The sequence below is a fragment of the Mycteria americana genome, chromosome 2 (assembly GCF_035582795.1).
Source record: "Mycteria americana isolate JAX WOST 10 ecotype Jacksonville Zoo and Gardens chromosome 2, USCA_MyAme_1.0, whole genome shotgun sequence".
In the NCBI taxonomy this organism is placed as follows: Eukaryota; Metazoa; Chordata; class Aves; order Ciconiiformes; family Ciconiidae; genus Mycteria; species Mycteria americana.
Window position 1 is genome coordinate 128,963,209 of NC_134366.1, and position 13,001 is coordinate 128,976,209.

Sequence of the window (13,001 nt, forward strand, 5' to 3'; positions counted from 1 at the left end):
TACTAACAGATGTCAGCTTCATGTTACTGAGTACTACCTGCCAGGATAGGTGTGGCAACTGCTGGAAGCAGGAAGAGTTAGCTGAACCGCACAGAAATTATTTCATTTCGTAGCTGAAAGAATGTGTTAACACCTTCTACAGGGGGAAAGGCCTATTTTTATGGATGTGTTGTTTCACACGGACTAGCAACCACAGCAGCTTTCTCTTTTGCTACACAGAATAAATCACAAAAGAAACTTGTTTATAGTTAGAAATTACAACATTACTACACAAAGCAGATAGAAAGTAAATTTCTGGTTAACTTCACTGCAGCTAAAAACCTCCTTGCTCCAAACGTGGAAACGGTTTATCTTTACCAACGTTAACAGTTATTTTGACAGATTTCAAATTCAGTGTCTATGATACTTTTACAAGCTTTCTTTCAGTTTTATAGCAAATATCTATCCTATCAGTATTACTATTGATGAGACATCTCTTGACTGCAGAAGGACTGCAGAAGGAACTTCAAGTCTTGGAAGACATTAAATGCTGTTTTTCCAAGAGCAACAGTTAAATACAAGGTGCCACAACAGAGATACAAAAATAATGAAGTGTTTGATCATTTATTCCACGCATTTGATACAACCAACTTGGTCAAGTGCCTTCAAAGACCAAAAGAAGAGGGAAATGAGGAAACCAGGTGCCTAACAGCAAAACACAACCATCACAGGATACTCCTGAGTGCGCACAAAGTCACAAGCCACCTTTTTACAACTCAGGCTGGACTTCACTCACATTACTCAGCTTCAGAAACTCAGGTAGGGCATTGCTTTTCTCCAGCTGTAGACAGTGGAGAGAGGGGAAAGAGAAAAATGACCGACAGAACACAGCTCAAGTCCCTTCCCTCATCTTCTGGAGGAATCCATTCTCAGTCAAGTAGAACAAATATAGGAGACTAGAAATTTCTCTCTCTCAACCCCAATAAACGTATGCAACTGCTAGAAAGCATAAAACTTTTCTTCTTCACAGCACATAAGTCACTAAATTACCTTTCTCCTGAAACGAGTGCTGCTAGCTGTAACATCTTGGGAGCTATAAGAAAAACCTTGGACTCCAGTAGAAAAATCAAACTGACTCATTTCCTCACTCAAACTGCTATCCATCATGTACGATGCAGAAGCTAAATACTTGGGTTCATCTAAATAGGAAAAAGAATAGACCATTAATCAAGGTAATTACAAGAAACAAGCCTTTATTGGCCACTAAAACTTGAGGGTGGGTGGTGTCCTGGTTTCAGTTGAGATAGAGTTAATTTTCTTTATAGTGGCTGGTATGGGGCTGTTTTGGATTTGTACTAAAACCAGTGTTGATAATACAGAGATGTTTTAGTTGTTGCTGCACTAGTCAAGGACTTTTCAGCTTCCCGTGCTCTGCCAGGGGCAGAAGAAGCTGGGAGGGGACACAGCCAGGATAGTTGATCCAAACTGACCAAAGGGCTATTCCATACCACGTGACGTCATGCTCAGTATATAAAGCTGGGGAAGAAGAAGGAAGGGGGGACATTTGGAGTGATGGCGTTTGTCTTCCCAAGCAACCATTACGCGTGATGGAGCCCTGCTTTCCTGGAGATGGCTGAACACCTGCCTGACCATGGGAAGTAGTGAATTAATTCCTTGCTTTGCTTTGCTTGCGTGCGCGGCTTTTGCTTTCCCTATTAAACTGTCTTTATCTCAACCCTCAAGTTTTCTTACTTTTGCTCTTCCGAGTCTCTTCCCCATCCCACCGAGGGGGAGTGAGCGAGCGGCTGCGTGGTGCTTAGTTGCCGGCTGGGGCTAAACCACGACAGGTGGGAATTGGTTGTTAGATGAAGTACGTTGAATGTTTTTATTTGTTTCTGCTACTGTAGAAGCCAATTAGCAACACATCAATGAACACTGTACAAAAGGTAAGAAGGCATTTTTTTCATAGTCATAAATGACTTTCTTACCCTGATCACTATTCCCTGCATCCCTGGCCTCCTTTCTAATAGCAATGTACCGCTTCTTCCTTTCCAGAGGCACCTAAACAGCAAGAAATAAAGTTTGAAAATTAAAGAATTTTTTCAAATTTACAATTATTTATTTACAGGACTGCCAAAAAATGATCAAAACCATTTAACATGAATGGAAATCCCATCTTGTAAATGATTATAATTCATGCTACAGAACAACAGCTAAATTACTTATTCCTACAGCCATTCACTACCAGAGTAAGTGTGCTAAAAAGTATATTAAAGTTACACGCACTGCAGATGTGTACTATGTTTAAAATGTATTTTAAAACATTAGAGGAATACTCCATTTTTTATTCACTACAGAATCCTTTTTCTCTGTATGTGAGAATTGACCTGGTCTATAGTGACTACACTGCTAAGGCCATACTAATTTTTTACTTAGGAACGCTAAAGCCCAGAAATTCCACTCACCTCAATTTCTACAGGAAATGTATACTGACGCTTCAGGTCTATCAAATTTTCAAAAATCAGCAAGTTCTGCAAACCAAAGCATGTTTGGAGATATCAAAATTATAATGCTGCACACAATAACAACTGCTCTGAATGTATTTTATTTCTTCTTAAAAAACAACAGATCAACATACAATATAGAAAATATGGCATGTTTTCTCTTCTAGATCAATACTTTCAAGAAAATTTTGCTATTCAACCACTCAAGAATTCACAGCACAGATAATGAGCTCTGTAAAGAGGGTCTCTCTTATTCAAGTATATTCCAAGCACTGGAGAACTTAAACAATAGGTTTTTTCTCATATTTTAGAAAATTGATTGAGAGTGGAGAGAAAACAGGGTAAATGTATCATTACTTCACCCATTCCCAAACAGACAGTGAAACCTTCATCAGCAATTCAAATTACATGAAGGATGCAAGAAAGCCAGCTATGACTCCTTCCATTGCCTCACCGGGTAGTTTGTTAATATAATTGCATGTCATTCAGGTTTGATTCTTTGATTTATTGCAATCAGGTAAAATCACTTTGTGTCTCGTGCTCTGGAAGCCTTCTAACAGCAACAACAGCTTCTCACCTTTTCTGATTTTTCTGTAAAAAGAAAGCCTTTATAAAATTTACTTTCAGTGAAGACACAACTGATAACAGCAATAGCACAATTATACGCTGCACAGTGATACTGCCTCCTCTTCTCCAACAGCTGACTCTCTCCTGCCATGTTTTCTGTAAATGCATCATAGCATGACCTTAAAATACAAACACACAAGAAAACACCATCAGAAGTCTTTTTTTAAGAAGCAGAGGAAAGGCCCCAGTCAGAAACCAGTGAATCAACAGAATTTCAAGACATCTTTATTATTATAGCAGTATCGGCATTAAACCACCTCAGACTTGTTCAAGTTCTCTGCAGGTATATTGCGCTAAAATGGAACCATTCAGCAATGACAAAGCCAACTTCCTCAAGTATTTACACAGCAGTCCTTAATGTCAGGAATACGATGACAGGCCATTTTCAGATAAGACAGAAATATGTTCCAACACATGCATAAATCCCTCTCATGGTCCCTTCCCAAGAAATTCTGAATGGACAGGCATGCTAAGTTATGCTATAGATTAGCCAGAGAAAACCAGTTTAGATGCAATTTTTAAGGTCTTTTGCCCATAGCCATTTATAGATCTTCTGCAAGTCATAGCCAAGAAATTTTTTAAAGTCCTCATAGGACATAGTACTGTAAAATAAAGTTAAAACAAAATAAAAAAAATGAACAGCAATGCAGGCATCTTATATTTTTTCAGAATATGAAACGAACTAAATAATAGTCAGTATTAATCTTTTGTCCCTGTCTGCAGTGGTGATTAAACCAAATTACACCTACTGGGTGTGCTGCTATATTATGAAATGTACATGAAAATCCATCCCATCTCCTCATCCATCATATAAATACCTATCTTACAACACAGAACCATACTCTACATAAAAGTGTAAGTATACTGAAACTGAAATTGTGAAAACACAAATTAAAGGCCAAGAATCATATTGAAAAGCAAAAATAAAAGCACAAGCTTAACAGATAGAAAAAAAATGGCAAAACCAGGAGGCAACAGTTATCCTGACATACAATTGTAGTCTACGCTAGAGATCATTCTATAAATGCAAATTCGATACTGTATAATCTGTTTAAAATCAAAAGCTACATCACAGATTACACTTACCCTTGAACAAATCAATCTTCTGCTTTATATGGCATACTTAAAAAGTGTATCTGCCCAAAACCTAATTAGAAATTAAAAGGAAATAATAGAAATAATAGTCTTACTTTATTAGTCTCTTGGTAAGTTCATTTCCTTCTACACTCATGGAGCTGTGGTAAGCTTGGTTAATTTTAGAGTCCTTGGAGTAAACATCCTCTTTTGAAAGACGCACATACATCACTTCTAGCAGCTTGTAATACCCCATTTTCTTGGTGACTTGTGTATCAAAAGTATATTCATTGGACTGGAAACAAATAAGCAAAACCTCAGAAAAAGATTTCCTCGATTCTGCCCTTCCTAAGTAGCTCCAGTTACTCTAGTTTCTACTAAACAGCCTTCAGCTTACTTTTACCTTCTAAAACAGAGAAAAGAGCTGCTGATAATAAAAGACTGACAGATTCTGAGTTCCTGTGTAATACAGTTATTAAAACTATGTTGACCTGCTCTTTATCAGGTCAGCTGTCTTAACTACAATTGGCCTAAATCATTACAGTGATATTGGAGTAAAATAAGCAGAATACCGAGTAACAGCTCAGACTCATGACACCTGTAAACAAAACATACATACCTGTCACCATACTGGGTATTATTCATGAGTTTCTTTATGCACTTCACTTTGGTGCCAACATTTACATCAACAGAAACATGGTGGGGGTGACTACATAAGTCTTGGGTTTAGCATTTTGGTTTTAATAACTATTACTAAATTTCAGCATCTTGTTTGTCCTGCTGCCTTTAAACAGCTGCATCAGCAAAACCATGGGAGTGAAGAACTACAGCAAGAGAAGAGACCTCCACTGACAACAAAATCATTGCATGTAACTACACTCTAAATTGGAGGATAGGCTGTAAATAGAGAAAGGAAGATCTGTGCTCCTAATCCCTTGCTGAAGGATCTCTGCAATGGTTAGAAGATGTGTTTCTTTCTCTAGAAGTAAGGCAGCTAATTTAAGAGCTTTCATTACAGGGGTTGAACATCTCTCTCTTACAATGTAGTAACAGGCTACAATTTTATACAGCTTTTATATTGCAAAGTTAGAATGGGTTTCTGCTTTTGACAGAAATTCAGACCCCTGTAGATATATACAGATAACATTCCAACTTCAAATTTTATACACAGTAGATATGCATTAACTTCAAAGCAACACTGTATTAGGAAATAAAGAAAAGTTTCTCACTAATAAACAAACTATGTAATTGGCACAAAATTCTGCTTCAAGATACAGAAAGCTGGAAAGCAAATGGTTTCAATTAGCGTCTCACTCAAAGTTAAGCAAAATGTACATACCAACACCAGCATTTTATTAGACCTTCTCCAATCCTAAAAAGAAGTAATTCATACCTTTGTAAACCTGGAATTAAGTGCATCCATAGCCTGTACTATAATCTTGCTAAAGAATTCTCTCAGTGCCTCCAAGCTGCAGTGCCACAAGAGGGTGAGGAGGGAGCGATCCATAAACTCTTGACGGGTAGCATTTGAAAGAAGGTCTTCACTCTGGAACATTTTGTGAACAGTGTCCAACAGTATCACTTGTTTGTCAGTGGTGCTCCTAAACAAGATGGAAATCTCAAGATGAAAACTCTTTTACCAGACTCCATTTATGTTTCAACCCCCCTGACATTTAAAATTTTTATTGTCTGCATTCATACCCTCTTGGGTTATCATACTACAAGACATGCAAGATCAGGTTGAATTGCCACTTATTGTGGAGCTCTCCAAAGAAAAACTCAGCTTCTTACTCTGCAACAGATGGTAAACTTGTTTGTATATCTTTGTTAGTTTAATCCAAAAGCAGTCATTAGCTTTCTCAGTCCCTTTTCACTGAACAACCTAAAAAAAAATATTTATCTGGTACATGTGAAGGATGGGGGCAAAGAAGGAAAAAAAAGGAGGAGACTTCACTGTTATCAGGCCCTTCTGTGGGCTATCAAGTGTTCCACTACCAGATGAACTGTTGTTCTGAGTAATTTTATAAAAGCTAAAACTTCAGAAATGAGATTTGGGCATAAGACAAATGACTTTGTCCAGGAAACTACATGCTGCAAAAGAGTCACTACTTAATAGCCCATCATGAATTGGAATATTTGGTTTGGAAGAGACTGAACACCTCTTCTGTGGACAGAGCATGTTTGTCTCTACAGTTTACCACCCTGGAAATATTCAATTAAATAAACATGCTGTTGTGTCTTGAAAGGGGTTGAACAAAATAATTCACTGCCAGTTTAAGTGCTATCAACTTAAGTGATCATGTAGTTACACAGGGATAGCAAATATAGGTATCACACACAATTACTATCTTCAACTGAATTCTGCCAGAACATGCTAGTTTACAGAAGGCTTTACAAAATTTGCCCAGGCATTGGAAGTGTTATCTGGAAGTTGGTGCCACTTGTTCACACTTCAGAAATATTTTTGAAATGTGAAGACAAAAACAAAATCTGAATTAAAACTATTATGTAAAACTTTATGGTGTAAATCATCAGTATTACAAGGACAACATAACAGAGGAAGCACATTTGCTTCAGCAAAAATTCAATGAGAACAAGAGCAAAATCCAATAGACCAAAATCACCTTGTGGAAATTCTTTTGAAGCTGGCTTGAAACAAGTCCTCCATGATATGCCTGTGGTCCCTACAGAGGACTTCTGTCATCAGCTGCAACAACATTGGACTCTGAGACAATTCTAATGCATCTAAAAACTGAAAAAAGAAGTAATGCATAAAATAAGGAGCTACACTGGATCAAATCAATTCCGTCTAATTGTGTAATTATTTTTCAATACTGATCAGAAGCAGATACTCAGAAGGATATGTGTATTTAATATGTATAATTTAATGTATACCTGTAAGTTAAACTTCTGGATAAAGACATAACTCAGAAACAGAAAAGCTGATTTCCTTACATGAACTGAAGGTACCTATCTTTAATTCCAGACTCTGTGAAACATTGTTTCTAGACATAGTTCTCTTAGGCTTCTAATTACACATTCATTAAAAATACCAACCTTTTTAATGCAGTCTACATAGTTATTGTGCTTCAAGGTTCCTTTGGGAAACTCATCTGACCTCATGGGAAAATTGAAAGCTACAAGTTGATCAAGAGCATTCTTAAGGTCATAAAGTTTTTCTCCAGGCAAGTTAGTGAAGAACGGAAGAATTATCAGTGCTTGGCCCTGAAGAAAAGAAATGCAGTTTCACACCAAAAAAATTATTCTCTAACTATGAAGCAAGCTGAATACAACCACAAAATAATCAGCAGTGGCTGTGCTTACTGATTCAATGGCTCAGTGTACTGATAAAGATACATTATGTAGCTGCTCATCTTTCAGGTGCTAGTTCAGAAAACTAGCTTTGGTCACTACTGAGTGGGACTCAAAAGCTAATTAATGTCCCATGGCTGACATGGCTATGAATAAGACCTCATTGTTCTTTTAAGCAAGCATGTAGTACCACACAAGTGACTGATTTAATGTACTACCTGGCAGCTAAAGCAAGATCCCAAACTTTATTTTGAATGCACAGGAAAGTACAAAACTCTGTCTAAAGGTAGGCTGACAGAGCAGCAACTATGCAAAGCTGTTTCATAAGCAGAAAATTTTTAATCTTCTAGTCCAAACGTTATGCTCCAGTGTCTTTGTTAACTTTCACTTTCAGTATGCAGTACTTTACCTCCCTCTCCTGACCAAGTCACATATACTAGTTGATCCATTAGTACTTGCAGACATGGACATTAAAATCATGGCAGACGTTCGTAATTTGACATGTAGGAAATGCCAGTCCTTGCTAAAAGCATGATTAGCTGTCACTTCTCAAATGAACACTTTAGAGTGCTAAACTATTTGCAACTGACAGTAAGTTTTTTCCTAAAAATTACATGCCTTTCAGTAGGGCAAGAAAAAAAGGAGCACCTAAAACCAAACACAACATCTGTGATACTGCCTTCTGCCTGAAGAACAGAAAACAGGATTTACAATTTTTAGGATGTTGAACAGGAGGATAAAAAATGGAAGTGAGGTCCATGTCACTGTGCAAACTAAGGTAAAATTTAAGCCCAATAACAGGGAATTTCATGAACAACTAACATTCTAATCTGGGGAGGCCAGTGAAGCTACTGAAGTGAGCAATTTACCTTAAGATTTAAGCCTAAATTCTGATCAGTAAGTAGACTGGTATAGGTATTAAAAACAGCTGTAAATGCTTCATGATTGGTATTGAAAGAAACTGAAGAGTCTATCTGGAATGACAGAAGAAACAAAAAAAATTAGGATTTTTTTTTTTAAACTACTCAAAGAGATCATTGTATTAATGAACAATAAAACACCCATGGGCTACAGAATTGTTTCTTTCCAAAAATACACTGAATTAACCGAAAGCACATACAGAGTGATTTTGGTTTTAAAAGGACTATCAAAAAGAATTCTAAAAGCTTCTACACAATACAAACAAAATCATAATGCTGGATATTTTCCAGTTCAAAAATATATTAAGCTCCCTCTCAAAGCCAGATTTCCTACTGGTCATTTCACTGCCAGTTAATACAGCAATATAGCTCACATTCTTGTCCTAACACATACCTTTAAAACAATTAAAGTTTAAAATAATTAATTATAAAAAGAAAAAAATTCTCAATACTTGATCTTTGTGTATATTTGTGTACAGTTACTTTTACAAGCTTCTAAAAAACCTCAACAGGATAAGTAGATAAATTATGTTTTCAAAATAGAGAAAGAAAAAAAAGACCAAAATTCCAATGTAACAGAAATTAAAGGTCTTTGAAATAAAGATCTTTCTGCAGTCTGTTGATATGGGTAGAACTCCTCCATTGTGACTTTCTGGATGCCAACATGACAAAGAATGTTATCAGAGGCTGCTCAGTTTCGAAGTTTACTCTCTGCACTTGTACCAATCCTCCACAAGGAAAGGAGGCAGCTAAAACATGAGAGCAGTTAAAAAAAAAAAAAAGGGGTGGGGGTGGGGGGTGAGAAGAGCAAAATCTAGTAATTGCTGCCTGTCCAAATATTTTTTGTACTTTGCAAATTAAAAAAAATCAGATTCTGATATTCTCCACCTTTTTTTCCAAACATAAAACATTAGAATGAAATAGCATTTCTTTAAAACAAGATACAATTCCTACAGAATTAAAAAAGTTACCTGGATTTTATAAAGCAACACATACCTGCAGAACTTTTGCCAGCAGGGTCAGGACTGCCATTTTGCTCTCGGGAGCTGAACCTTTGGCCCACCAGCTGTCAAGTTTGTTCCAGTTTCTTAGGAGGGCTGTGACCAGTTTCCCTCCTTGCTGCTTGCGTACGGTACGCTCCCTAAAACTCTGATCTAACATGCCATTCAAAATGCTACCAACCTGGAAGGAAAAGCAACAGGTAGATTCTTGCATCTCAGATGAAAGGATGATAGTATTCATTGGTATGGGCAACCATAAAGGAGCATCACAGATTCAGGAGAACAGAGCACCTGACTGAAAAGTTAAAAAGTTTGTTGTTGAAAGGAAGAAAATTCCTTCAACTTAGGCTCTTTCTGTCTGACTTACTATCTGTCCTAAAAGCACCTAAATTAGAAGCATCTTTCTCTTCTCTTCTTTGACTCTGTTGGAAAGCTAAGATTAGGACCTAAAATTAGAAGATCTTAATTCTATCCTTAAATATAACTGTATTTAATGGAAAGCAAATGCCTAATCAAGGAAATTTGAAAATCCTACCCTGACATATCAGCAAACTTAAGTTTAATTTATTGCATCACACAGCAATGCTAGATTTAAGTGTCAAAAGGATACAGGAGAAGTCTCTCTGCAGGAAATTAAAAGCACACACTTTTCAAAAAAAGAGACTTCTATCCAATTTACTCCTGTTTCATTCGGAGTATAATGCAGCAATTCCTTCCCATACCTTTTGTGTGAATATGGAGAAATAAGTGATAACCCAGAATGACTCTAAAGATCAATACTCGGAAATTTTAGTTAGTGTGAAGCTGAGAAATAGGAGAAATAGCACATATGCTAACTTATTTGCATACATTTTGAAAAGAAACATAAACCATGGCATACCAGATATGAACTAAGTATGCTTCAATCTCTTTTCTTCACAGTCTAAGAAAGACCTGACTAAAACTAATGGTCACTGACTTCCAAACATGAATTCTGCATTCTCCTCTTGAATATTGGCAACCACCTAATAAACTGGATTAATGTTATCAGCCCTGCGATTTCAGCAGATTTTGATGGGTACAGTAAAATAAACCTTATTTTTTTCTTCCTGTATGTCACAAATGCATAAAACTAAAGAAGAGATATCTTATCAAATGTAATCCATAATATATTTTTTTTAAAGTCAGGCAAAGAAGAACAGCAGACAGCAGATAACAGAAAAGCGTTGTTTGACCCAATTTGGCTATTTACCTTAATTAAATTAATGAAGTGAAGACTTTTAACACTAGTGCTACATGTAGCCAGTGTAAATTAGTAGTCTATCATTTATCAGAGATACTTTTAAAAGTAAATCTATTGTGGCATGCTCTGCACAGGAAACACTACAAAGTCATCACAAGAACCAGCCTTTTAAAAAATTATATATACATCTCTCTACAATCAAATTAAACAATTTCTGGTATAATAAAAAATTATGTTCCCAGTGTTTTAAAATGTTACTTGGAAGCAACACCTTTAAGCATAACACCTTGGATAAAAAACGATCCAATTATTTTTAAAAGGATGATCTACTTTCCTGAGCATCTTTTTAAGCAAAAGATCTTTCTTTTTGACCCTTCTATTTGTTAGAAGCACTGGAAGAAGGCTTCTCAATTACAACATGCTTCCTTCATGGACCTGAAGGTGAGCTCTACGTTAGTAAGTAGTGTGGACCAACAGAAGAAAATCTGTTGAGCAAAACAAGTGGTGCTGCAACTGAGTACATGACATCTACGCTGTATTTATTTCAGGTCACGGGGGGTGTATGTGTATGTGTTTGTCTCTCTTTTTAATACTTTGATCTAGCTCTACTCTAGTCCTGCAGACTAAATGCCATTCATGGTTGGAGTTCATTTTCCAGTTTAGTTTCATCCAAAACAAATCCAGTCCGCATGCTCTGGGACCACTCTACAATTAAAATCAAAGCACAGTAAATGGGAACAATCAGACTTGCTTTGAAAGGACCTTCTTGATCTGAAGTACTATGCAAAAAAATCCTGAATTTCATAGATTTCAGGATAGGTAATAGGTAAGCACTTTCCACTCAGTTTGATTTGAGACAACAGACAGCCTAAGTTATGTCAGGTTGCCAGAGATCATGAAGGCAGTGCCAGTAGGCACCAGGAGGCCATGACAAAAAAAAATATAAAAAAACTTATCAATGCAGTGCTGTCTGAAGTGCAACTACTACACACTCAGTTACATCTACCTGTAACAACAAAGAAAGTGTTACTTCTAACATTGCCATTTGACTTTGTCCTTTTAAAGAAGTCTAATACCATTTGGGGATTGCTGACAGATGATTCCAAAAGCTGGACTATGACCACATCCAGGTTTTTCAGCAGCTGTTGATTGATGGTTTCTGAGAACAGGCTGTAGAAATACTGTCCATGTGAGAAATTTATCAGGTTCTTCTGGGATGCTCCTGATAATGGCACAGATAACCCCACTGTGTTCAACAGCAGACTTACTAGCTCCTCACACTGTGAAAATTAAGGTACAGAGACAGAGTTATCTGAAGTACATTAAGTTCCACTCATTTCTTACAAAAGCACATGAGTTTTTTAAAGCTTCCATCCCAAACTCTTTTATGTTACCAGAAAGCACAAAAATAAAGCACAAACAGAATACTGAAATGCTTGTTATCTACAATTGCCACTCAATTAAACTGAAGAACCCTTACAGTTCCTCTGTAGCATTATGAATAAAACATCAGCTTCATCTACCCAAAATATGGGTAGAAGACTATTGATGAGGAGTATTAAACGATGATTTGGTATTAAAACTAGAGAACTGTATCCTACCTGGTCATCAATAGCAAAGGCTAGCTGCAGGAGTCTATCAGCTAATCGCTTACTGCTGATGTCTAACGATGGAAGAGATATCCTTTCACCCCCAGGTGCAATACCTTTATAAACAACTGAAAGAAGCTTAGAGCCAACTGAGAAATGAGGCCCTTCTTCCTATGGAAATAAACAAACAAGTGAAAATTAATATAAGCTGAAAAAAATAACATAAAGGCCCTTCAATCCACCTGTATAGCTAATGAAAACACTTCAACTCCACGTCATTTTCTTATAAAGTGATGCAACTATACCAGCAAATATACCATGACAAGACACCTTTCTAACTGAGGAACAAGATTTTTAACAGACAACCCTGTTGTGTACAAAGTTCAGAACAAACTAATAGTCATTTGAAAATCTTCCAAAGATTCTGACCCTCCTGCAGATTTTTTTTCAGACAAAAACACTACTACAGAAACAAAATGAACAGCTTAGTCAGAAGGGGTGGGCCACAAAAGGTAAACCATGCAGCTCCTTGAACATCACCATCCTACAATCACACCTCTAGCTTTTGTTTAGACATAGAGGATATATGGCAAACACGCCAGAGAAATTAAATATTTTGTTACTTGCTAAATATAGTCTTGCTCACCAGTAGACAAATTCTCTCAGTCATTGTGGCTGTTGCATAGCCTGTTTTCCTTCAATTGCCCCAAATAAAACAGGTTGACTACAATCAGAAACTTAGTAGAAAGAATTCTTTTGCGTAATACAGCCTA

The 13,001-nt window shown here is 36.7% G+C and overlaps 1 protein-coding gene across 2 annotated transcripts in view; it reads right to left on the bottom strand.

Moving 5' to 3' along the window:
- The window catches only part of PRKDC (protein kinase, DNA-activated, catalytic subunit), an 87,728-nt gene that overhangs the window by 45,010 nt on the left and 29,717 nt on the right, over positions 1 to 13,001 (bottom strand). For both annotated transcript variants that reach the window (XM_075494613.1, XM_075494612.1), the window contains exons 35-46: positions 12,241 to 12,399; positions 11,716 to 11,919; positions 9,413 to 9,598; positions 8,366 to 8,470; positions 7,242 to 7,409; positions 6,809 to 6,936; positions 5,578 to 5,785; positions 4,301 to 4,479; positions 3,061 to 3,229; positions 2,445 to 2,510; positions 1,968 to 2,040; positions 1,030 to 1,178 (exon numbers count right to left, since the gene is read on the bottom strand). In XM_075494613.1, coding sequence (XP_075350728.1) covers positions 1,030 to 1,178; positions 1,968 to 2,040; positions 2,445 to 2,510; positions 3,061 to 3,229; positions 4,301 to 4,479; positions 5,578 to 5,785; positions 6,809 to 6,936; positions 7,242 to 7,409; positions 8,366 to 8,470; positions 9,413 to 9,598; positions 11,716 to 11,919; positions 12,241 to 12,399 — 1,794 coding nt within the window. The remainder of the gene's footprint in view (positions 1 to 1,029; positions 1,179 to 1,967; positions 2,041 to 2,444; positions 2,511 to 3,060; positions 3,230 to 4,300; positions 4,480 to 5,577; positions 5,786 to 6,808; positions 6,937 to 7,241; positions 7,410 to 8,365; positions 8,471 to 9,412; positions 9,599 to 11,715; positions 11,920 to 12,240; positions 12,400 to 13,001) is intronic.